Source organism: Arvicanthis niloticus, chromosome 21, assembly GCF_011762505.2.
Source record: "Arvicanthis niloticus isolate mArvNil1 chromosome 21, mArvNil1.pat.X, whole genome shotgun sequence".
Taxonomy (NCBI): Eukaryota; Metazoa; Chordata; class Mammalia; order Rodentia; family Muridae; genus Arvicanthis; species Arvicanthis niloticus.
Genome location: NC_047678.1, coordinates 9,327,546 through 9,353,663, shown reverse-complemented (window position 1 = coordinate 9,353,663; position 26,118 = coordinate 9,327,546). Strand labels below are relative to the sequence as shown.

The 26,118-nt window shown below is 40.3% G+C and overlaps 1 protein-coding gene across 1 annotated transcript; it reads left to right on the top strand.

The window, feature by feature from the left end:
* The first annotated feature begins 404 nt into the window (after nt 1–404).
* Nucleotides 405–25,720, top strand: Tbx18 (T-box transcription factor 18). Its single transcript, XM_034484095.2, has 8 exons — nt 405–1,285; nt 2,161–2,365; nt 4,466–4,567; nt 7,519–7,690; nt 15,451–15,618; nt 17,542–17,606; nt 23,121–23,215; nt 24,928–25,720. Exons 1-8 carry the CDS (start codon nt 976–978, stop codon nt 25,650–25,652), a joined length of 1,842 nt encoding a protein of 613 aa, XP_034339986.1. The 5' UTR covers nt 405–975; the 3' UTR covers nt 25,653–25,720.
* The last annotated feature ends 398 nt before the right edge of the window (nt 25,721–26,118 follow it).

Sequence of the window (26,118 nt, the reverse complement as noted above, 5' to 3'; positions counted from 1 at the left end):
ATGATTAATTTTAAAATCTAAAATAATCAAATATGCTTAAACTCATCTCACTTAAGAAAAATCTACGGAGTAAGATTCAAGCTCGTGGTCATTCTCTACGCACAGTGGACATTAATAAACGCAGGAATGTTCAAATGAGAAACGACAAACATGTTGTCTGTGAGTTCCTGCCCCCACAAAATGTACTTTGTAGCCCCATGGATAGGGATGGGGGACCGGAGATTTAAGGTTCCTTAAAAGATCCTCTAATTGTGGATCTCATTTTTCGGTTAAACCCTGAGGCTCAGCCTTTCCTGGTCCTGAGGTCCAGAGTCTGAGAGGCAGGGTCTGGGCTGGGTTGGTGGGTGTCAGCAAAAGAAGGTTCAGCTTTCTAGAGGAAGGCACAGAAGAGCCAGATGGCGGCGCTTTTCTGTCTGGGATTTTCCGACCTTGTAAGGAAGTGGGCGCGGGCTGAGTGGAGTCAGATTCTTCTGATTGGTGAGCCGTCTTAGTGATGGACAGCTCCATAGGACCCGCCCCTGCCGCTTTATTGACACTAATGAGCAAGTTCTTCCCACCGCTCTCCTGCCTGGAAGTGCTGACAGATCAAGGCAACAAATTTCAATTACAATCCCTAATTTGTGTCCGCAGAGTGTTTTTTTTCCCCCGTGTTAGTCCTCTCGGGCGCATCAGTCGAGGCAGATCTTGGAGCAGCAGGAGAAGGTGGAGGGTTTGGGAGTCAAGAAGTGCATCATTGAGCTCGAGGGAGAGACTTAGGGAAGGAAACTTGGCGGCCGCGCTCCTGCTTCCTCGGATCCCAACGCCAGAGAGAAAGAGAAAACGGCAAATTTGTTTGTGCCCGCAGCTGGGAAAGGGACAGATCTCGGGAGGCATCGGGAACCGCGGAGCGTTTGGTGGGTGCAGGAGGGCGAGCGCGTGCGTGCGCCCCAGCCGCGGGTATATGAGAGAGGGGCGGGCGGGCTCGGGGCGGCGGGGATGGCGGAGAAGCGGAGGGGCTCACCGTGCAGCATGCTAAGCCTCAAGGCGCACGCCTTCTCGGTGGAGGCACTGATCGGAGCCGAGAAGCAGCAACAGCTTCAAAAGAAGCGGAGAAAGCTGGCCACGGAAGAGGCGGCGGGGGCGGTGGACGACGCAGGCTGCAGCCGTGGCGGAGGCGCGGGCGAGCACGGCTGTTCCGAGGCCGACGAAGACGCGGCTCCCCCGCCGCCCGCAGCCGGGGCGGCGTCCGGGCCGGCGAGGAGCTGCGCGGACGCGGAGCGGAGCTGTGGCTCCCGCGGAGCGGCGGGTGAGTCGATCCCTTCCCGCCCCAGCAGCTTCCCGGCGCGCCCCTGCCCGGCTCCCGCGAACCTGAGCTTCGGCGAGGTTGCGCTAGCGCCGGGTCCTCCCCGGCCTCCGCCGCCGAGCCCCGGGGTCAGGCGCCGACCCGTCGGCCTTGAACACCGTCTAACCGCGGCTCAGCTAGCCCGGCCGGGCGGGCTGCCGCCGTCCTCGCCTCTGCTCCGGGAGGGTTCGAGCCCGGGGTGCTGCAGCTTTTGGCTCCTCTAAGTTTTAGGAGCCCCCGGGACGCGTGCGGGAGGGCGCGGACTAAAGCGCGGAAACCGGATCGGACGCCCCGAAGCTGGGTGCGCCAACCCGGGAGGCGGCGGCGAGCTCGCCCACACTTTTTGCCCCTTTGAATGCGGAGCGTTACTCTGCCGGAGCCCAGGGCGCCCCGGGGCTGGCTTTCCCCCCTCTTCTACCCACTGTGCCGCGGGGCCTGGAGAGCCAGCAACCGGGAGGATTGGCTAGAGCCGGATTTGGGGACCTTTCCAGAAGATGCCTCGCGCGAGGCCCAGAGGCCCTGCGGCCGCCTGGGGCGGAGGGAGGAAGGGGTGATCCGAGCAGATCGGGGCGGCGGCGGCGGTGGCGGTATCTGCATCCCGGGACAGTGAGATCGGGACCGGTCTTAGACTCTGTAGCGTGTGTCGCCCACAGGCGAGGCGCGTGGGGGAGTCCGCGGACCTGGCTCTGGGACATGGGGACTCGGTGGGACCTTAGAGGCCTCAGGGCAGCTCAGATCGCAGGATTGCGGGCAGCTGTTCTTTGGCCTGGCTCTGAGAGGATCCCCGAGGCCGGCGCCCCGCTCTCACTGCTTCCCTGTCTCTACCCTCTGCTGTCCAGGCAGTTGTGAGGACGGCTTCCTGCAAGGCGCTTCTCCGCTGGCGTCCCCGGGAGGTTCCCCGAAAGGGTCTCCCGTACCTGGCCTGGCACGTCCAGGAACCCCGCTGCCCGCACCGCAGGCCCCAAGAGTGGATCTGCAAGGAGCGGAGCTCTGGAAACGCTTTCACGAAATAGGCACCGAGATGATCATCACCAAAGCCGGCAGGTAAGCTTGAGTCACCGGGTGTACTGGGACTCTGGCCTCACCCGACCCTGCGTCTGGCCACAGCTGTGACCCACCCAACAGGGTCCCAGACAGTAGCTCCCTTTCTAAATCTTATTGTCTCTTCCCCCCCCCCCCCCCCCCCAGTCCCCAAGCGCTGTTGATGAAGGGCGCATCCTGGCCTAGTCTTGTTGAAGTCAGAGAGATCTTTGTCAAGATGGGTGCTAAAGCCTTAGCGAGTGAGGAAGTGCGAGGTAGTTACAGATAGGTTGTGTGCACCCCGTCTGTGCATTTATTTAGGCTCTAGTTATTAGACTCTAGTTATCCGTCCTGAACTAGGTAATAGACGATCCATTCCGCTTTGGTTAGTTTTTGTTTTAATTGTAATTTCCTTTTAGCAAACTCTGGTTTCTTTTTTAAAATTAATAAATTCAGAAATTCCAGATTAGACTCAGCCCGTGGTGTATTGAGTTATTCTGATATTAGGCTACCGTGAAAAGTCATTATGGTCACGTTTAATCATGTATTGCTATAAGAATCATAACTCTGATTTTTAAAACTGTAGACACCACACACACACACACACACACACACACACACACACACACACACACACACACACGAAATCAGCCCACTATCTTAAATTTACAGAATACAAAAGCTTTTGGAAAGCTTTTTTTTTTTTTTTTTTTTTAAGGCTGTGTAATTTGTGTATGGTTCATTAGTCAAATAAATGGCTTTGTTGGCTACATCATATTAATTTGAGGTCGGTGCGAGAAACTTGCACTTTCAAGTCTTCCGCTCAGTTAGTGTAATGAAATCTAAGAATAATATGATCCCTTTAAAGGTTCTTTTAAAAGCACACCCAACTCTTTCAGGGAGTACACATGGTAAAAACCTGGGTAGCATAAAAGTATCCAAACTTATTAGAAATTACAAAAACATATTTTATTGAATCCATATGCTACCTTTTGCGTTCTTGGGGAGGTTTTATTAATGATCCAAATGCGTTCTTCACCAACACAAAGCAACAGTTGTCTTATAAAGGGTGTAGTTAAAGACCTTTACTCTTTATCTTACAGGTGCATTGAAAGAACACTAAAACAGCCAGCATATTAAACTGCTCTCATGTTTAGTTAATACTTATGGACTTTCCTTTTGCTGGCAGCAGTCTTTAATAGCACTGTTGTAGAAAATCGGTAAATAAATTTGTGTTATAAGGCTAAATTAACAAAAAATGAGATTAGTTGGAGGGTCCTAGACTAGACATAAATCATTAAAAGAAAGTTTTTTTTTTTTTTTTTTTTTTTTTTTTTTTTTTTTTTTTTTTTTAGGGCGAAACTGATTTTTTTTAATGCATGGTAATGTGCTGCTGTATTTCTTGCTTCTGTGCTCTTTTTGAAGGGATTATGTGCGTTTACTTCAGCGTCTCCTTTGATACACATATCTGGGAAGTCAAGAGAAAATGGAATTTTCGTTTGCTTTAATTAGCAATAATTGTGGTCAGAAAAGAAAACACTTTTGGGGGTTGTAGTGGGAGAGGAAATTCATAAATATACGTTGTGTTTAGTTTCTGCTTCCAATAAAGAAGTTTTACTATACCTTTCAAATTTAGAGCGCCTTTTGCACTTTACCTTACCAGGCTGCAGACAGGAAGTCCTGTCTCAATAAAGAACATATTGTTTGGTTATAGCATTGGCTCCTTGTGGGTTTTTTACAACCCCCTTTAAAATTTCACATTATAACATATTTTATCACTTTCAGCAATTTGAAGTTTGTATCATTTGATGCCTTTCATTATTTGTAGTAAGGTAAATAAATAGGCTTGTTGGTTTTGTTTCAAAAGCAACGTTTCTTTGGTGTAAAATCCTTTCATGTTTAAGTTATACTGGTGCTTCAGCAAACACGGAATGCGTTTACACGGTACAACAAACCACAGCTTAAAAAGCTATAGTTTTGATATATCCTATGTTCTGAAACCCAGAATTATGTTATCAAAGTGATTGTTATAAGTTTGTCTGCATTAAGAAGTGGGTGTTTCTTGGGTTTATTTGGTCTCTACTCTTAATCACAAGCAAAACAAAACCCTTCCCTTGCAAACAGGCGCATGTTTCCAGCAATGCGAGTGAAGATCTCCGGATTAGATCCTCACCAGCAATATTACATTGCCATGGATATTGTGCCGGTGGACAACAAAAGATACAGGTAGGACTGAGGACTGTGCAGGCTCCCGCTGGTCTCATCCAGCCGCTGTGATCCTGGTTTCACCAAGTCTGTAGAACCCCCAGATTCACAATCTAAACACCCATGGGTTCTCACAGCCCAGTTGGTGCCTGTCCTGTGGCATATGTGGAAACTCAGTGTTTGTTTAGCTTTTAATAGCTAAAGAGATGATTTTGGTCATTGAAACTGTGAGCAGGGGACAGTCTGGCATTGTTACATTGGATATATCTTTAATGCTGGTTACGATTTCAGTTAGAATTTGGTAGGAAGTGTTTAATGCAAAGTTTGCAGATACACATTATAGTAAATGTTATGGTTTTTCCTATTTTGGCCTTATTTTAATTAATTTTCCTGTCATAATAAAAGTTATATATATTTTAGGCTTTCTTTTGAAAAACGTGTTTACAAGTTAGAAAAATAAAATCTCATAATTCACTGACACAAGATATCATCTTTAAACTTGTAATGAATTGTTATCCCTGGCTGCTTTTTCAGGTTGGGAATGGACAATCCTTTAAAGTTTTCTATAATATTAAGATTTTGGAACAGAATACTGTTGTCTAGACATCAAGTAGATGATACATGGGTTCTTTAGTTTTAAACTGTCTTTGCTTTTATTTATGCAAGAAACAGAATTAGTGATTTTCAATGACAGTGCTTTTGTTTAGTGTTATCAGAAGAGTTTAAAATGCTAAACTGTTTAAAAGGAAGTTTGAGAGTTTGGGAGATTAGTAGAAGGATCTCTGAAAGTTGTTGGTTTTTTTGTTTTTTGTTTTTTGTTTTTTTTTTGTCATTTAGTGTATGTCTAAATGAAATTATTTGGTTTCTATCACTTTAAAAAAATTGAATGCTTGTTTGCTGAAAACATATTTTTGATGTCCAAGTATCCAGCTTTAAATTTATAAATGGGCATATGAAATACTAAAAGTGTTAAATATATAATTGTTTTATTTGTGATTTCTATTTAAGTTGTATCATTTATTCTAATTACAGTAACCTTTAGGAGTTCTGCTAGCATTACCTACTAATTAGCAGAAAGCAGAAGGCAACAAGTTTACTCACTAAACACACACGATTTAAAGTCCATATTCTAGTTTGAGTTTTGTGTTGAGGAAGATAACATAAATTCTTAGTGAGTTTCTAAGTTACTCTTTTCTTTTTCAAGTTTCTATTCTGTTTCTTCCTCCAGTTTTCCCCATATACTTCAGATTTTTTTTCTTTTATAGGATTTCCATATACTGTCACGGAAAGCAATGAAATTTACATCTTAAAAGATAAAACTGTAAAACACAAATTTGCTCTCCTCCATTGCTTCCCAGAAAACATTTAGCTTTGGTATTTAGGATGCTTTACAAGGAATATTTATATGTACAATTTATTTTCTTAGAGCACGTTGGATTTTGAGCTATTTAACACACATAATTCTGCAAGGTTTTGATAGAACATTTTTTTTTAAATTTATTTTGGTAGTAGCCCAAGTCTTATCTGAAGTGCAGGTCTTTTTCCTAGGCACCTTTAAGGTTCTCATTCATTTTTCCAACTTTTCCATCAGTATCAGAAATTAGTTTTTGACTCATTCTCTGTCAAAGAATGGTATTTGGTCCAAGTTAAAAGCATTATGAAAAATAATAGTCGCAAAAGCTCATAGGAATTTATTCATTAAGACTATGGCATGCCAATTAAAGTAAAGTTTTAAAACTTAATTTAAATAGTCTGCTTATATATTTTGCTTCAAGGAAAGGAAGTAAAATCTACAAGGGATATTGGGCTTAAAATTGAGCTCACTGAAATGTGTAACCATAGCTGAGATAAAGAGCTTCACCAAATACAGATGTAAGAAAACGTTTCATGCTGTTTTAAAGAGATGTCCATTTACCACACAGGTGTTTCCGACTTACCTGAACGTTATCACCTTACATTTTGTGCAGAATCTTAACTCGAACAGGAGGCAACATATCTAAATGTACAATCTCGTGTCACCATTTCAATATCCTACTTTGTATTTTTTTTTTTAGATTTACACTGACAAGATAATAATCTGAATTATACAGTTGAATTTTAAGATTTTATTTATTCCTGGAAATCTTATTTGAATGTTCTTCTTGCTGAGTCAATTTATTTGTGAAATATTAAAAAAAAAACCACAGTAGGCTATTGTGCTTTTTAAATGTGAAAATAACCTTAACTGGCAGGACTATACACGTGTGCTTTGCATGTTAAATATCAATAGTTGGATATTAGTATTTGCTAACTGAAGTGATTTTCTTGTAAGGTCAAGAAAGAGGAGCACAAAAGATTAATGCAAGTCTATATTTCATGATTCCTCAAAAATCCAAATTATCCTGAATTATTTTATTCTTTGCTTATAATGTTAACAAATTGGGAAAACAATCCTACATGTTAAAATGATAAACTCTCCCCTCCAAAAAAAAAAAAAAACAAAAACAAAAACCCAACGTGACAGTTTTCTCTCACTGATCCATGTTTATCCCACCAGGCTGTACAGAGCCCAAGAGGGGAAGTTATCTTTTAGGAAGCAGAAACCTTTAAAATAAGACACTAAAGTATTTTAGATTCACTCAGAGGTGAGAGTGACAGCTTCATAGTGTCTTTGTGTCAGTTAAATATTCAGATAAAAAATATCAGAATGTAAATTATGTCTATTGTAAGTGTAATGCATTAGAATCACGATACACTGCGTTTGTGGAGGATACAGCCTGTATATTTTCACTAAGCCATAAGAAAGATGTTTACTCCGAGTTATACAAGGCCGCATAGTACAAACTCAAATGTATGCTTAAAGGTTTCTTTTGGGTGTATAGAGAAATAAGTTTGTTTTAGACTTTTAGTCAGGGATGCACACTTGCTCTCTGAGTTGTTAATTCCAAGAAATGCATAATCCACATGCAGATAGTCTTGTCTTTGCCTTGAAGGTATGTCTACCACAGCTCTAAATGGATGGTGGCAGGAAATGCTGATTCCCCTGTGCCACCCAGAGTATATATTCATCCAGACTCACCGGCCTCTGGGGAGACTTGGATGCGACAAGTGATCAGCTTCGACAAGCTGAAGCTTACCAACAATGAGCTGGATGATCAAGGCCATGTAAGTAGACAGCCTCTCTGGCATGACCACCAGGCAGCATCCCAGTGTCTACCTAAAAACTGCTAAGATTGTGACACTTCTTTCTGTTTGGTCAGTGTGTAAACAACATATGCAAAATCAAAATTTGTATTTGTATCAGAAATCATGTCTATAGCTGAAGTGCCCCATAAAGCATTTATTAAGTTTAAACCAGATACTTGCTTTGTATTGGAATGAAAGGAACCAAGGCAGAGACCAAAATAAAATTTATGTGCAATCCCATGAGGTGCTAATTATTATACTTGAATTGTGTTTGGAAGTTTGGTAACAGGGATGATTTATTACGTCGTCTTTGCATCCAGCTCTTTTCCCAGATGAGAAAAACTGCAGTAATGACCTAGGCTTACTCTGTTTGTGTGTTCCATCTGCAAGTTCCCAATTGTTTTGCAATGACATCTAATGTGTCGAAGTATGTTATAATTCCCCTTACTCTTAAAACTGCTGAAACTTGATACGCGGGTGAAGTCCAGCCACTCTGAAAAGAAGTCATTGTTAACAGCTTGCTGACTTTAGGCAGGGTGCTGCATCATTCTTTTAATACTCACTAACTCTGGATAATGCCGATTTCTGTTCAAAGGTAGCATTTCTGTTAGGTGTGCTGTTGTTACAGTTTTGATTAAAAACTGAAGTACTCTTCATTATTTCCCAACCAAAGAAAACACACAGGTCACTCATAAACAAGTCACTTAAAACAGTCACGAACACTAATGTACTGCTTGTGCTGTGGTCTGCAGGTGTCTACATGGGCTCTTGGCAGTCAGCTTGATAAGAACCTTGGGCTGGTAACCTTTCTGTGACAAATGCAGTGTCTACATTTTAAAGCACGGCCAATGACATGACAATCTGTGACCACCTTTATGATTTCAGACTGAATCAGAGAAAGTAGATACATTATTTCTTCATATATTTTACTAGATAACTTCGTCTTCTTTCTCTTTATTTTTATAAATCCACAATCAAATTGTTATAACTATTGCTCATTTGATTACAGTGCTGAAAAATGCCAGTTTCCTCTGTCTCACTGAGCTATTGCTGGTGCGTCCATCTGTGGGCATGTTCTCTGCCTTTTAGTTGGGAATTTAGACTAAATACTGTTTGATGCTGCTTACTTTCAAAACCAAGAGCAATTGTTCTCCTGAATTTAACAGAATATATTTTTAAAAAGGTAATCTAAACCATATACTGATAAAGAATTTATATCAATATAAATTGATCATTTATATCAATATCAATAGAATCTTACAGTTCTAATACTTTTAGTTCAGAATACTGGCTTTATAGGTAGTATGTAACATAACAGATTTTATATATAGATATAGTAATCTGTGATTTTAGATTTCTAATTTTAGTAGTTTTTATCTAAAAGAACATTCTGCAGAAAATATAATATGTATTATGTATGCATGTATAATATATATGTGTATTATGTGTATAATATACAATACATATATACATACAGGGAAAATAATTATATATTTGTATATGAGAAAGGAGTCAGAAGAAAGAGACAGAGGTAAGAGAGGAGAGAGGAGTGTGGGGAGGAGATAGAGATAAAGAAGAATATTGGTTCATGTGGTTGTGGGAGCGTGGTCCAGTTCCCTCTCTTGAGACCTAGGAAGAATTGAATTTATGACTTGAATCTGAAGCTAGAAGCTAGTCTGTTATCAGAGTTTTCTCTTCTTCCCGGGACCTTACTCTGTTTTCCTTCAACTGATTGGATGATGGCCACTTACAGCTACAGACGATAATCTGCTTTTCACATGTCTACTGATTAAGTATTTGTCTCTAAGCCATATTTTCACAGCAATATCTTTGTCTCTTTTTGGCTAAAAATATGGATATTGTGTTCTGGCCAAGTTAACAGATTAAAATTAACCATCACACAATATTTGTTTGAAACATAAAAGAATAGTTCCAAATCGAAGCAGCAAAGAACAAAAAAAAAAATTAATAAAGCATCTGGCTACTAGTGAAGTTTTCTTTTAAAGTTGAGACAAGATGTACTGTTTCATCTAGAGATATAAAGAATATCTGTGGGCGCAGGAGGGAGCTGTGAACTCCGGAAGCAAGGACATTGCATTGCGAATGTTGGTGCTTATGCCCAGCTGACTGTTAGGGGAAGTGCCTTTTCTCATTATTCATTGAAAAAAAAAATGTGTTCTTGAAGACTGTTAAATGTGATCAAGGACACTGAAGGCAGAAACTTGCTTTGTGAATTTCTTGCCTCCATGGGGTGAGAAGGGAGCCTGCAGATTGCTGCCCTGTCTGTTGCTCCTAGAGGTACAGACATCCCAGCTCAGAAAGACGAGAGGAAGAATACCAGAAGTCCTCTGCTGCGTGGATTCTATTAGATGGGTCCAAGTGAAAGCCTATTAGAGACTGTGAAAGTGCTTGTAGTTTGTGCTATTTGTGACTTGGGTCTATGAAGGCAGTGTTGTCGTGGTGAGGCTTCAGCAGACACCTTCTTCAGCAGACACCCTCGGGGACTTTTGCTTTTGTAGCCTTTTCCTTTCTGTCATTCCACCAATTCTAAAAGAAGTCACTGTCACCTCTAACAAATAAATCTGTATAGGGCAGAGTTTAATTTCCTAAATTCTTTTCTTATGTTTTAATCTCTCAGCCACTCCGTCTCCAATTTGCTGTGTTAAATGTGTACACCACATACGCAGCTTTGTGACTGGAGAACTCCGCGGCCCTGGGAGTGTAACTAAGTTAGCATAAAACGCTCACAGGAGTCCAAGTTTGTAGGCGTTGACTAGATTTGCTACCACAGGAGATGATGTGATTTTCCCAAAGTAACTTTTCAGCTTCTCAAATTTTAGACTTGGTTCAGAAAAGAAAATTGAGGAAGTTTCAGAGCAGCAATGGCCCTCAGAGCCACAGCTACTCCTTGAATGTTGGGATAACTTGGTAGATCCTTTTGATCCTTGGGTATTCTGGGTAGATTTAGGCTAGCTTTGGTACAAACCAAGGGTGGCTTTGGGGCTTCCTTTGGGCAAGAAGTTGCTATGCTTGGGTGATAGTTTCTCACCACATGCATGTTTCCTTGTTTTCCTGGAATCTGTCTGCTGAGAAAAGTATTTCCTTGAGTGTCTTTCTAGAAAGGAGAAGACATTTGATGCTATACATTGAACTGCAGCAGCTTCATACCTATAGTGCCAGGGATGCTTTGGAAATGGGTCCTGATGGGTAGCCATAGTCATGGGCTTGTAGGAGTGTGTGTGTGCCCACTGCTGACAATGTTCTGACACATGTGCCTACATTTTCTGATGGTTTCTCCTTGAAAAATCAGACAGGGAAGCCCGACAATGCAGGAACTCTTTCATTGGGAAGGAAATTGAAGTGGTTGAGAAGGACTCCACATCTGTGACCCCTGGAGAGTCCGTTCCATTTCCATAGCTTTGTTTTCTCGTGGGTGGTATTGGAATTAGAGACACAAGGAAGCTGGCAAAGTTGATAGTATGTGTTTAAGGAAAGCCTGAAACACAGTAATACATAAGAACAAAAGAAAATCCTACTTTGCCTGTGATTGACTGATAAAGTTTCAGTACTATGTAAACTGAAGCATAGCTGGTGTTACAACACGTGTAGGAAGGAGTAAGGGGTAAGGGAATGGGGAGATGGGAGGGGCATTGTTATCTGGTCCCTTGCTTGGCCTAATCCAATCTTGAGAGTTTACCATCTAGAAAAAATTTCTTTTAAGTTGTCTACAAGTTCTACTATCAAGCTGAAAAATTAGAAGCCCCTCTGTCAGACTGTCAAGTTGTCAGATAAGGAAGTATGCTTCTTTGGGTACAAATATATTTTATAATTAATTAATAATTAGCAGTGTTATAGGTTAAGCCCAGGGGAAAATGCTTTACCACTGAGCCACATCCCCAACCCCTCATATCTACCTTTAAAGTAGAAAAGCATATATAAGCCTATAAGTGAGATCACTCTGTTTATGGTTATTGGTTTGTATGCCTTTTCTAACATTATAGTTAGTCCCCTGCCCAAATCCTATCTAAACAGAACAGACAGTCTAGAAAGTACACATAAGGTATGATTATTTAAGCTGTAATTATGGTCTCATTTTTAAAAAAAATGGCTGGTGGGCCCACATATCATACTAAGTAAGCAAAATATTGTCGGCTTACAATTATTATAAATGGGAGAGATTCTTATGTTTATTTATTATATTTATTTATTATATTTCTATATTTATGGGAATGGGTGGTTGTAGGTTGCTGCATGCCATTGCACAAGCCTAGAGGTTAGAGTACACCTTGCAAAAGTCCGTTTTCTCCTTCCACCATGTGGAGCCCAGAGATGGAGCTCAGGTGGTCAGACTTGGCAGCAAGCACTGAGCCATCTTGCCAGCTCTAGATTTGATAGCTCATTAAGAAGTAAATAATGATACTACTATAAAGTAGAACTGACCTTGCTTAGTGTTCGCTCAAAAATTCCAGGGATACACTATCTTTTCTTTAGACATTTAAAATACATTACTTTATCAGTTAATGTGCACACATCGGCATTTATTAATCTTTTTTTTGCACCCTATTTCAGTGTACCCACCCAAATTCACTTTTTAAAACATGGTAAGGATATAAACAAATGAGCTTAACATGTATAAAACGGAATGGAGAAGTGTCCTTGAGAGAACAGTCTTCATAAAAGAAGTCTGTAAAAAGAAAGAAACCTTTATTACCTCTGCTCCAAATCATTTCATCCCAATGCTCTGAAGTGATTGTGCAGTTTTTTCTTAGTTATATGAAATTTCTCGTCTTTCCCACTTCTGTTCCAGAAATCATTTTTCTCTTGGAGTTTGTAGATTACTATGCTGCTGATATTTTGATTCTTTTTTTTTTTAAAGAATTAATTTACTTACTTTATGTGCATTGGTGTTTTGCCTCCATGTGTGAATGTGTGTGAGGGTATCAGAGCCCCTGAAAATGGAGTTACAAACAGTTGTGAGTTTCCATGTGGGTGCTGGGAATTGAACCTGGGTCATCAGGAAGAGCAGCCAGTGCCCTTAGCAGCTGAGCCGTCTTTCCAGCCACCAACATTTTCATTCTTAGCTTGGAGGACAGTAAGAGTTTTCCCTCTAACTTTTCAACTCTGGAAGATACCCTATGACAAGACAATTTTTAAAAGAGAAAGTTAGCTCAATAAAGGAGTGAAAAGTTGACTTGACATTGAAGTTGTTACATTAACAGTGGCCATTTGCTGTTTTATGCTAACACTGAAGAGTGTGCTATTGCAATAGTAAATCATAGGAAAAGGACCAGGGCAGGTTTGCAGGTGGAGACTGAGACTCAAGCTGAGACTCAATTAACTGCATCTACAGGCTCAAAATGTGTGTTTCTTCTATTGGGCCTAACCCAGAGACTGTGCCTGCCCACGCAGTGTAAATTCATGTAGACAGGAAAGGAAAACTGGCCCAGAGCCTAGGGAGCTCTGAGGACTCAGAAGTCTGTAGGTTTTGTAGAACTTACTATTTACAAAACAATCCATTGAGGTTTAGAAACGCCATGCAGAACCCAAAAAATATACACCAGGCATGCTCCTACATGGAAGTCAGAAAGCTGACCTCACGTCAGCTGCTCTCCTCCCCCTGGTATAGCTCAGAAAACAAAACAAACAACAACAACAAACAAACAAACAAACTCTGCAAGGGCATAAACTTTACCAAAGATTAAAGCTTAGATTTTGATATGTTTTAAAGTCGGAATTAGTGTACATAATCTAGTAATAAAGAAATGAGCAAAAGACATTCCTCATCTACTGAAAATTCGTTGACCAGCTGGGCAGTGATGGCACAGGCTTTTAATCCCAGAACTCAGGAGGCAAAATAAGGCAGATTGAGGCCAGCTTGTTCTACAGAGTAATTTCCAGGACAGCCAGGACAACACAGAGGAAACCTTGTCTGGAAAAAAACAAAAGAAGATGAAAAAAAAGTGTTTACTAGACTACGCTAAGAGTTAGACTCTTTGAATACGGTTTCCTTTCTGTGTTCTTTTATCCCGATTTACAGCACAGTATACCTTTCAAATGATGGCAGTATGCACACCTACTTAAAGCCAACAGAAACTATTTTGGAAAAAAAATAGTCCATATCTCTGGTACAGGCAGCACAGTGTTTGCTACTGTGTTTTGTAGTTTTTCTCATTCAAACATTTTCTGGTCCAAGATACTAATAGTTCACTTAAATTATTTCTTCTCCTTAGTTCTAGGAAGAGGCAGCAGATTGTTGCCTGTGTTCTCTCAGGTGACGATCAGGACTGCTGCCCCCTTTTGCTGTGTCTTGTATTCACACTGCCTCACACCTCCTTCCTGTATCTCTTCCATTGACACACAAATAAAAACCTTAGAGAAAAAACAAAACAAGAAGTCCCGACTGCAGTGTTGACCATCCCAAGAGTAAAGGCCTGCTCTTCTGACAGCAGACCCATTCTCTGAGTACACGGCTGTTTGTGTTTGAGCTGACCAAAGGCACTCAGGTTGGCTGATTAAACTGCCTGCATCCGGAACAACATGAAGCGTGTCAAACACCACGCCTCCCGTGACTTCTGTTTAGGTAGTTTTCTTCTAGATTCATAATAACCTAGACATTGAATTTAAAGAGTAGAATGCAGAAATTTTTCATACTTGTCAGCTAAAGTTATTTATGAATATAGAGCCCAAGAAGCAAATTTAAAAATCTGCTGTTTATGAAAGTATTAAAACATAAAAAGTCAAATGTGCCTCCATGCATGCACACAGATGCAGACACACACACACACGCACACACAAACACACACAACCTGTGACCCCATTATCAGAGGTGACCACTGTTCGTATCTCTGTATGAGCCACTGTGCTCGATTTTAATAAACTGTAAAACATATCTAAACAATTAGGTACTGTTTTTTATCATCTTAAGATTAAAAACTAACATTTTATTGTATGATTGAAATTTGCCTAAACAGCATTAGGAGCAGTGACAGCACCTCTCAAGATGTAGCTGTTCTGTGGTGACTGATCTACTCATGTTGGGCATCTAAGTGGCTCATAGTTCTTCTGTTATAGATTATGTGACGTCTATCTCTGTATATGAAATGCTTTTCTGGATCTGGAGCAATTCCTTAGGACAAATCTTAGTGGGATCTTGGTGCCCACATGAGAGACTCTGGGCAGGTTTTCCAGGCACCATTCTGAGATTTGAATAAGGTCTTGGGTACTATACTATTGTGACAAACTACAGATTTTATAGAACAAACATGGGAGATGGCGGCATGTCCTCAGTGGGAGAGCATAGTCACCTACAAAAGGACAATTCCCTTGGAGTGTGAGAATCTAGCATGTATCTTTTAGAAGATGGGTTTGGAGAAAATAAATGATCATTTTGATCTCCTTTTTGGTTTCATTGGTATTGACTTTGGTTTTATTCAATTCGTTATAAATAAAATCTTTATGAATATATTATTGTATTTTAAGCAATAGAAGTTTGATGTTTATTTCATGTGGCTGTACTGAGGATTTTATTAAAGTGATTTGCATTTTTATATACATGTTACAGATGTCTTCCTAGCCCTCCCATGTGGCTTTGCTGCACTTTGTTAAATTAACTTCAGAAATTATCTTCAGTAATGTGACTCTCCTGCAAAAAAGTTATTTTCCATGTTACATATTTGTCCGTACCATCAAATTGCAATAGAGTGGTTCCTATTTATTGTGCCTTTCCTCCCTTGATGTAGATCATTCTTCATTCTATGCACAAATACCAACCACGCGTGCACGTCATCCGTAAAGACTGCGGGGACGATCTGTCCCCCATCAAGCCTGTTCCATCGGGAGAGGGAGTGAAGGCATTCTCCTTTCCAGAAACTGTCTTCACAACTGTCACTGCCTATCAGAATCAACAGGTATTGTTTTCAGTGGCCCTCTTGCTAGACCCCTTAGGTGTAAAGAGAAAACCAACACACTTTTGTTTGTATATCTAAATGCTAGGAATTGCCATAAAGCATTTGCTGTACATGACACTTAGAGTATGCGTGTGTGTACATAGAGACATCTCCAAGACCACAAATTCCCAAGCAGGGCTACTTTAGTGATGACTTCAGCTGAGCACGTATCTTGCAATTGGCAGTGTACTTTTACTTTCCTTCTTGAGATAATGTCATAATTAAAATTAGAAGGCATGTTGGTTACCTAGAAAAATAGACATCTAAAATGTGAAAAGGTAGTTGTATCTTAGAACATGAGACTTGGCTTTAAAACTACAGCCCATGAATTGTAAGAAATATTTCAGAAGGATTTATCCTATATTTTTGGGTACTTTAAAAAGAGCTTTTAACTATCATTTAAACTATTTTTCAGGGCACTGGTGTGCATTATAGTCTGAAAGATCAGTAATTGTTATGTGATGCTTTCATAATGGTTTAAACAGTTTGAGAAAGAAAATGCTTCAAAATGGTTGTGTTTCTTTAAGGTTGTTTTTTACATGGAGTCAAGAGACTGAGAGTCAAGACCTCTTATTTGTTGTCTGATGCAGAGTGATCAGTTCTGAAACCATATGCACATAAACAATAAATGGATTCTGAAGCATGCATGTGTATATATATGTGTATATATATACATACATATATATGCTTGTACATATATGTTTGTATAAATCATGCACGTGTGTGCATGCACAGACGTAACAGTATTGAAAAAAGAAGGTTATCAACTTGAGAATGAACATGGGAGGAGCTGAAAGGAAAAAAAGTGGAGGGCGGAAATGGTGTGATTCTTATTCTTATTTTAACTTAAAACACAAAGATGCCAGAAAAAAAAATCAAGAGAAAAGGAGAATTAGTTGGAGGTAAAATGTTTAATCCATTCCATTTCAGCCAGTTTTGTAAGAACTGGCTCTGTAGTGGTTGCTGATATGGTCTGTGTTAGAATCTTTTACTTTTAGTTCATACATTCATTCATTCATTCATTCATTCAACAGCTGGCCAGACTGTTTTAGGTTACTTCTTAGCCCCTGCACACACCTCAGTAGCAATATTGCTCTTCTGTCAGTTGTGTTGTTGCTGTTTCATAGGAAATGTGGGTCCCTGCCATGTGCTCCTCTTTTAGACAGACTCAACCCTCTTGCTCAACACTTTTGACTTCCAGCTGAATGAGCCCAGCCTTTCCGGTTCACATGGTTACTCTGGTACACGTAGGCTTTTAGGAAGAAATACGCAAATAACCTTTTGAAGGTTAGAGATATTTAGGATTATTAAAATATATTAGGGACAGAAAATGTTTCTTCTCCTTGGGAAAAAATTAGTGCATGAAGAGAAAACAGCTTATGTTATAATAAACCCCAATTCGTCCTTTTCCCTGTCTCTCCGTTACACATACAGAGGTTATCTGTGCCTCTGGCTTCGTCCTGGGCTCTGTGCTACTTGGAGAGTGAGGCAATGATCCTCAGTCCCTAGAACTGTTAATCAGTGTTAAACCACATCCCAGCATAGAAGGGAATAACTTCAGCTTGAGAGGGTAGTCAAACAGGGCAAATCAGCAGGGGGTATTCAGTTTCCTTCTTCAGGAATAGTCAAACCAAACCTTTATTCTCATTCTTAGAAGGAAAATGAGTGAAGAACTTTGTCTTTCACAGTAGATGTTCTAGGTGACTTCTGAAATCTTTCAACCTTCACTAACAGCATATTAAAATGCACAGGAACACAATAGAACCCCCTGCTAATTTTTGGATTGTTTGTGGTTCTACAGTTACCTTAACTTTTAAATACTGTTCTTATTTAAGATTAAAATGCTTATATAAGGTTTGATGTGACTTCTTTTCTACCCTGCAGATTACTCGCCTTAAGATAGACAGGAATCCGTTTGCTAAAGGTTTCCGAGACTCTGGGAGGAACAGGTAATTCCTAATGAAATCTGGTTGTTCTAGTAAATGTATTTGAAGTTTAAATGTGATTTTTAAATTGGAAGCTTAAAGGTTAACTTAACAAACAGCTTAGAATCACTTCTGATGACAGTTTAAACTGGTAAACATTACTGTGTCTTGGAAGTAACTTAGGTACAGAGTGTAATCCTGTGGCCTGCCCCAAGATGAACTTCATGCATGTGGTGGGGTGAAGATATAAGCTCTTGGCATGTAGATTGCATGTTATTTCTGGAGGGACCGTGGAGAATTCTGCTCTTATGGCCCATGGACTTCCATATTCCAAGAAATTGTCCCTTCTGCCTCTGCTTTTGGTTTAGAATGTTCTTAGTGATAACACACTGTCTATTGATTCTCTCTGGAGAGTATGGTAGAGTCTCTTGTTAACTCAGATTTCCAACCAGAATATGAAAGCATTTCACATTGCCAAGAAACCCAGCTTGTCAGTTTCCAAATTTTGTCTTGGCTCTACTGACAGTCACACACTTGTTTATTTCTTTCTGTGTTGTGTTTTACAGTGTTTACACTAAATGAAATAGCTACAACAATTAATTCCTCTATTATGTTTATCAAGGAATAAATCATCCAGTCTGTTTTCTGCAAATTTCTAAACTTACTGATATTAATTCCATTCTAGTACAGTTCAGTGTTACATTTTTAAAAACTAACTGTTTGTAATAGAGGGCAAAAATTGAGAAACATTCTCCTGATGCCTTTCCGGGTAAGGCTTTGCTATGCACACTTCTAAAACCATCTCATAACAAGAGGCATTTGAACTTCTTTATTACTTCACTCCTCAAAATTATTCTGATATGTTATGAAACTAGTTATTAACTAGGTTTGTCTAAAGGAAGTGAAAATACTATTTTCTTGATACTATATTATCAAGAAATGATTTCACTTGAATTTTAGAAAGAAAAGCAATCAGGTAATGGTGTAAATTTCTAGTGTTTTCCGCTGATTGAGTGGAATCAAAATGTGCTCAGTTGCTAAAGAGACTTGGTGCCATTCTCTTTTACAGTGGCATCACATAAACAACACACAATTTAAGTACTAAAAACAGTGATGCTCCAATGATATTAGAGTGACTTTCGGTTAGTGTAGGGGGATCAACAAGACTGGCCAATAGGAGAGCTTCCTTTGAAGTGATTTAAGCCACGAACAAATTTGTCTCCTGCATTGAAACTGCTTTATATTTTGAGGTGAAAAGTTGTGCATGGTGATTGTTTTGTTATGCTCCTGGTTATCTTGCTTTGCAGGGACATCTTTGAAAACTGAATGAAACAAATCATAGTTTAGTAGTGCTCAAATGATGGGTGCAGAGGGTGAGGGGAACCTGAGAGGTGAATTTTTCTGCCTGGGTGAATGCTTGGCTGAACCCTTCTTGTGACTTAGGTTATATCAGAACAACGTTTTAGAGTCTTGCATTGGCTTCAGTTTTTTCTTAAGTAGGACAACAATGTATTAAAACTCTCGGACCTATAGGAGGGCCACACCGAGACTTTGTGAGAGTAAACACTAGAAACCATGTCCAAATTGATTAGTTTGGGAAAGACCTCACTGCTACTGACATTGGAGAGAAGTCCACTTATGTGGCAACGACTTATGAATACTCTTAAAATAGTTTGGATAGAAAGTAATAACAAAGGAGCCCTTTATATGAAGCCAGATGGTGGGTTCATAGGATAAATTTTGAGGAAGAATTCTAGATATGCCAGCACAATGAAAAGATCTGGTTATTTAAGTCGTGTCATTGAAAATAATCAGCATCACAGGTGAAAAATAAACCTCCAACCCTGTTTGTTGAGTTTCGAGGACACAGGCTAGGTTTGACATGGATTCCCTTCCCTTTGGCTGTTTGGAAACATGTAGGCCTGGCTGTCAGATGGTCCTTTGTGTTGTTTCTTTTGATTCTAATAAGACCTGTAATGTTTTAAATCAAGAAACAGAAATAATGAATTATATTTTAACACTCTGAATCTTGTTCAGATTCAATATTCTCGTTTTGCTTCAAGTGACTGCCTTGTTAAAGAGGAAATGTGTCTACATTGAGAAGTAGGACTCAACCTGTGGGTCTAGATCCCTCTGGGGTCAAATGACTCTTTCACAGGCGTTGCATATCAGATATTTACATTATGGTCTATACAGTAGCAGAATTACAGTTATGAAGTAACAATGAAAATAACTTTATAGTTGGGGGTCACCACAACTTGAAGAACTGTATTAATGGGTAACAGGGTTAGGAAGGTTGAGAATCACTGATGTAGAACTTTTTGGTTAATAAAATAAAGTTTCCATCTTTTCTCATAATATATTCCTCTATATTAAAAAAATTTGACCTTAACCTGGTGAAAAAATCTGACAATTTAAAACATTTCAAATTTATGTATTATTTTCCTGAAAACTAAAAAAGAATCCATGTAATATGTGAGGATTTGTTGAAGTTATAGAGCTTTGAGGGCATAGAGGGACATAATAATTTTTCATATATTAATAGAGAGGAAAGTCCATGAAAAAGTTCACAATATTCTTTTATTATCCCTGGTTCTGCTGTGCAGTTTTACTGCTTTTTAAAACAAAATTTTATTTTTATTTTCCTCATACATGAAATAAGCAAGGTGGTCAAGGTTCAAGATAAATACAGACATGTGATTGGTTCAATTTTATAAAAACGATTCTGTTTAATTAAAACATGTCCTTCCCTTGCTCCTTATGGCTCTGTAGCCAGTTTTACAGGAGTCAGTAGCTTCAACCCTTGGAAGCCCTCCTGCAGGCATTTGCTATGTGACAGTGAATTTATGTGCTGAGAATAGCCCCATTCCACAGTTAGGCCTGAGGTTTGACCCTATAAAAGTTTTTACTCAGGAAGGTACAAAAATTTCTTCTCTTAAATACTTCAGGAAAAACATAACCATCTTACTAAATAAACTCAGCCATTTGATAGCATAAATGAGGGCGCTGGTAAATGTGGAGGTTGTTCAAAGGCACCTTGTATAAATTATCGCCCTGGCTGCCCTCCTGCAGGAGGGGCCTTTCATCTTTCCTTTAACTAGATGGGAAAAGTCTCCATTACTGGAGAAAATGAAGGCTTTTTAACAAAAGTCCAGATTCAACTAATAAATATTTTATAACTGTTTCCTGCAAAATATCTGAAATCCTTTGTGGAACTGGCAGTGTGAACTGAGCCTGGGGCAGCATCCTCATGGCTCCCAGTGAGAACACTCTAGTGGATGTGGTCCCTACAAGTTTTCAGCACAGGGCTGTGCATGTGCTGTGCTCGGTGACTTCTCCCTACATTTGTGGATTTGAAACATGATTCAGGCTACAAAGCAGCAAAACATATCTACGTACTTCTACAAACTTCTGATCTTAATAAAACTGTTCCATAGTTACACTGGCATCTTTACTAACCAAATCTATCTACCTTTATCAAAGTTCACCTGTGTAAGAATAAAAAAGTAGGTGGTTTGTTGTTGTTTTAATAAAGGTATGTACTAATATTCTTTAACATAGAGAAATCGTTTCTCTTGAAAGTAGTAGATATTTAGGATTGGTTTAAATTAAATAGAGACTGTTAAAGCATTATTCAACCTTCATTAGTCCAGTATTAAATACAAGTCACAGGTAACTCAGTATTGAGAAAGTTCAGGCCTCACAAACTACATAATAAATAAGCTAATAAATAACCAATAAAAAAACTAATAAAGAAATAGCTAATAAAAATATTTTAGCATATAGAAAATATCACTGGTTGGTATGATCTTGGGAAATTGGCTTGCAGTTCGGTCACAGGTATGATCTTTGATTTACAAAAATAATTAAGTAAAATAAAAACCAGATAGAATGAAATGAATTATAGCTACGTATAATAGGGCTTCAAGCTTCACATTCCAGTCTTCACTTCTCAGGAAAGTCAATTCAGGGAGGCCAAGTCACATAGTTAGCTCGAGTGCCTTATAATCACAGTCTGGCTATTCTGATCCAGACTGGTGTCTTTACCCAAAACAGCCCTCTGTGACAACAGTGATTATGTCAGAAGTCAGACTCCATTCTTCCCACCCACATAGCTCAGGAAAAACAGGTGGAGGTGTTCTCCCTGTGATAGCCTGAGGTAGCCTTGGTATGGTGATGCCCCTCAAAAGCCGTCCCTGATCTGTCCTCTTCTGAGACTGAAGAAATGAGTGAGTTCCTCTCTCCATGCCCCCATGCAAGCTCACCACAACAGGAGATGTGAAACTTAACCAGAAGGACAGCAATGAGAGATGGGTTTTCCACATAAATTGTTCCTGCTTTTTAAGTAGCTTTCACTTCGTTGGAAAGGTCATATGACTGGCTGGTGGTTTTCTGTAGCCTTAGCTCTTAATTCATGATTTGTAGGTACCAGGAAGCCATCAGCTGAGTTGAAAATAATAAGGCATATAACAGTCACAAGAAATATCCAGGTTGTATTTGACCCTGAAGACGTTTTTTCTCTTTCTGTAGTGTCCTGGATGGACCCAGTGCTTTGTGTATTCTAGATAAGTGGCAAACTTCCAAGATACACTCTGGCCCCTACCATGTTATCTTTTAAGCACATTGCTCAGAGTAGAAGTAGATGAAGATGGGTAGTGAGATCTCAGGCTGCCCTGAGAAGGGCTGGTTAAGGGGATGTCTCAAACCCAGATCCCGGATTGTATCCTTTAGCCACTGGATATAAGAAGGAGGAAGACTGACCCACTTATGGTAGAAGTTATTTATGTTTGCATTTACAGTTGTTGCTTTTGTTTTAAAGTAATATAATCTACAGATTTTTAATATAGTAATATAGTCTACAACCAAGTCTGTCACTTTACATAGCAATTTATTAAGTATGTATGGTGAAGCTCTATAATAACTTAAAATATCTCTACTAACTGTGTAGAGAATAGATAGCTCTATTTAGAGTGGTATCTTGAGAATAGATGACATTCCTACCCTCTTGCACGTTGTGCAAAGCTGAGCAAGCAGTCAGTGCTGCCCCCTCCTGGCCTATCTTGCTTGGTAATGGAGATTGTACCCCAGAGCAGAAGTTGGTTTTTTTTGGAGTGGTTCTTCCTCTGAGCTAGCTCCTGAGGTACTGAATGATGAGCAGAAATGTCTCGTCAAAAAGAGATCTTGATGTAAGATGCTTTTGCCACCATCTCCTTGATCATCAGAGGGCAAATTCCTAAGACAAGGAGAGAGGACCAAAGCCCCAAAGAGCCTTGGACTGAAAGTAGCCAGGATGAGCTCAGCTTCTTGGGTCCATGTGTTAGCTTTAGGGTCCTAAGAATATTGGCAGGCAGGCATTGTGGTAGGTTTCTATTCTCTTCCTACACCCTGTACAAAGCATTTCTCCTTGCCTGTGGCAATCTCCTATCACACCACTAAGTGTAGAAGGTAGGGCATGGCCAATACCATGTCATTTATGCAAATGCTTATTACTGGTGAAAACTCCAACTATTCCTAACTAGCTCCATTTGTTCCACTTAGAATGGGTTTGGAAGCCCTAGTGGAGTCATATGCATTCTGGAGGCCATCACTACGGACTCTTACCTTTGAAGATATCCCTGGAATTCCAAAGCAAGGTAATTCAGTCTCCTGGGTCATGCATGTAGCCAGTTGCTGAGAAAAGGCAGACATGTGAGAAATGCACACTTCATTATTTACAACCCGATGCTGAATTTATCACCATCAATGTCCTACTCAAGGACCCATTATTTTCTGTCTGATGGGTGACGGGTCAGGAACGATGGCCATCCTGTGGTGTTAGAGGGTTAAATCTTTCATGCTTTAGCTGTTTTTTTTTTTCTTTACTAATTCTGACCTCCTCCTGACATCTCACATTGACATAGGGGATGCTGAGCTCCAAGGCAAGGTGGTATATTCCATAAGAAGTAGCCCATGCCTGTTTCTCTCACTTCACTATTGCTGTTTCATCAGGCTTTCTCATTGGGCCCGTGATAAGTTCAGGCACACTGGATCACACCATTTGTGAGCCAGTTTCTCACAAGCCCAGGGCTTGTGTCTCCTCCTCAGGAAGCAGACTCTCAGGTCACCCATCTAGGCAGGTTTTACCAGGATCCTGCCAGCTCCAGATGGGAATTTCACACACTTGGGTTTAGGTTATTATCATTGCTTGTGCTGGGCTTTTAGATTATTTAAAGAAGCAGAATGAAATACTGTTGTTAGAATAATGAAGGCTTTACAGCCTGCCCAGCACTTAGGAATTCTCCATTCCTCCTAAGTTATGTGAAGTTTGCAAACATCAATCTGCCAGCCGATCCAGAGAAGGGAGTAGGCCACCATCAAGGCTATCTCTTGGTTGCAGGGTTAAACAGACCTCTCTGAGTTGCACAACATTGTTTATTTGTTAGACGTTTGCTCTTGTGTTGCCTGTGATTTGCCAACCTGTTTTGTAACCGGAGTTGATGTTTTTGAGGGACAAGGGATAGCACAGCAGAGACTTGAGTGGTACAGCCACTGATGCACATAAGCCTCAGTGAGACACTGCAGATGAGTGAGAGGCCGGGCATCCTGGACCAGCTTGCTGCTTTCCTCCAATACTTTTATTCCCCTGTAACAAAGTGTGCTGTAAGAAAGAGAAGACTGTTGAGAGAGAGGAAATATCGTGGGTAGAAAAGGACAGTTGTTATGCTTCGGGGGCAAGAGGAAAAATTAGATGAAATTTAGTTTTGTAAAATTTCTGGTAAGTTCGACATCTGTAGTGTTTGCTTTTGCAAATAAGAAAATTCTGAGAAAGAAAATTAAGATAGAACATAGAATTTTCATGTTAGAGTGTTTTACTGTTTTCTACATTACAAAACTTCCTCATTACCAGGAGAGATAATTTGGCTTAAAATATTCCTCTAAAATTCCATCACATTATTATTATTATTATCATTATCATTATTATTATTTACTTGTGTGTGTCTGCCTGTTCGCATGTGTACCAGCCTATGTTTAGAGGTCAGAGGACAACTTTTGGGGGTGCATTTTCTCCTTCTACCTTGTGGGTTCTAAGGGTTGAACTCAGCTTGTCAGGCTTGGTTGCTCATTACTACCTTGGAGCCATTTTTTTTTTTTTTTTACCAGTCCTTGGTTTAAAAATATTAAGAAAACGTATGTTTGCTTAAGTTACCCAATCTGAGTTCCATGAGATCAATCCAGTGAAAGCTAAACCACCTTTCACCTTCGGGATTCTCCCCTTAGTAACTCGCCTTATATACCGTACGCGTAGGAAATTTAAAGGAGGGTATGGTGGGCGGAGTCATTCTTTACATTGCAACTTCTTTTATAGGCAACACAAGTTCTTCAGCTCTACTCCAAGGGACTGGGAATGGTGTTCCTGCTACACACCCTCACCTATTGTCCGGCTCCTCCTGTTCCTCTCCTGCCTTCCATCTGGGGCCAAACACCAGCCAGCTGTGTAGTTTGGCTCCAGCTGACTATTCTGCCTGTGCCCGTTCAGGCCTTGCCCTCAACCGATACAGCACATCGTTGGCAGAGACCTACAACAGGCTTACCAACCAGGGCAGTGAGACTTTTGCCCCACCCAGGACTCCTTCCTATGTGAGTGTGAGCAGCAGCCCCTCTGTGAACATGTCCATGGGCGGCACCGATGGGGACACCTTCAGCTGCCCACAGACCAGCCTATCAATGCAGATTTCAGGAATGTCCCCTCAACTTCAGTACATCATGCCGTCGCCGTCCAGCAACGCCTTTGCCGCTAACCAGACCCACCAGGGTTCCTACAACACTTTCCGATTGCACAGCCCCTGTGCCTTGTATGGATATAACTTCTCCACATCCCCCAAACTGGCTGCCAGTCCTGAGAAAATTGTTTCCTCCCAAGGAAGTTTCTTGGGGTCCTCACCGAGTGGGACCATGACTGATCGGCAGATGTTACCCTCCGTGGAAGGAGTGCACCTGCTCAGCAGTGGGGGCCAGCAGAGTTTCTTTGACTCCAGGACCCTAGGAAGCTTAACCCTGTCATCTTCTCAAGTGTCTGCACATATGGTCTGATGAAGCCTTTAAGTTAAACGACGTTTGAATCTAATGGATCGTCCTTTTTTTTTTTTTTTTTTTTTTTTTTTTTTTTTTTTTTTTTTTTTTAAAGCATTATGGAGAAAATGTATATATAGTATAGTAGCAAAGGGAGGCTCACTGAGTGTTTTTCCTTTCTCATGGCAAGATTGTAATTATGCTATAGGTGTATGCTGTATATACATAGCACGTAGTATACTGAAGCCTTCTCTCTGCCTTGTTTATTTAGTTCCACAGAGTATTGGCAACATGTACTCTGTTTATCCAGAGTAATCAGACTCTAAAAGTAAAATGGTACACTTGAAAGTTGCTAAGGATGCTACCAAAGAAAGACCTTTCTAATGCCCACATGCCAAGTGATGGCGTTTATTACGGCAGTTTCATACCTACCTAACCAAAGATTTGTAACTTCATTTATCAGAAGAGTGCTCTGAGCAGTCCGCCT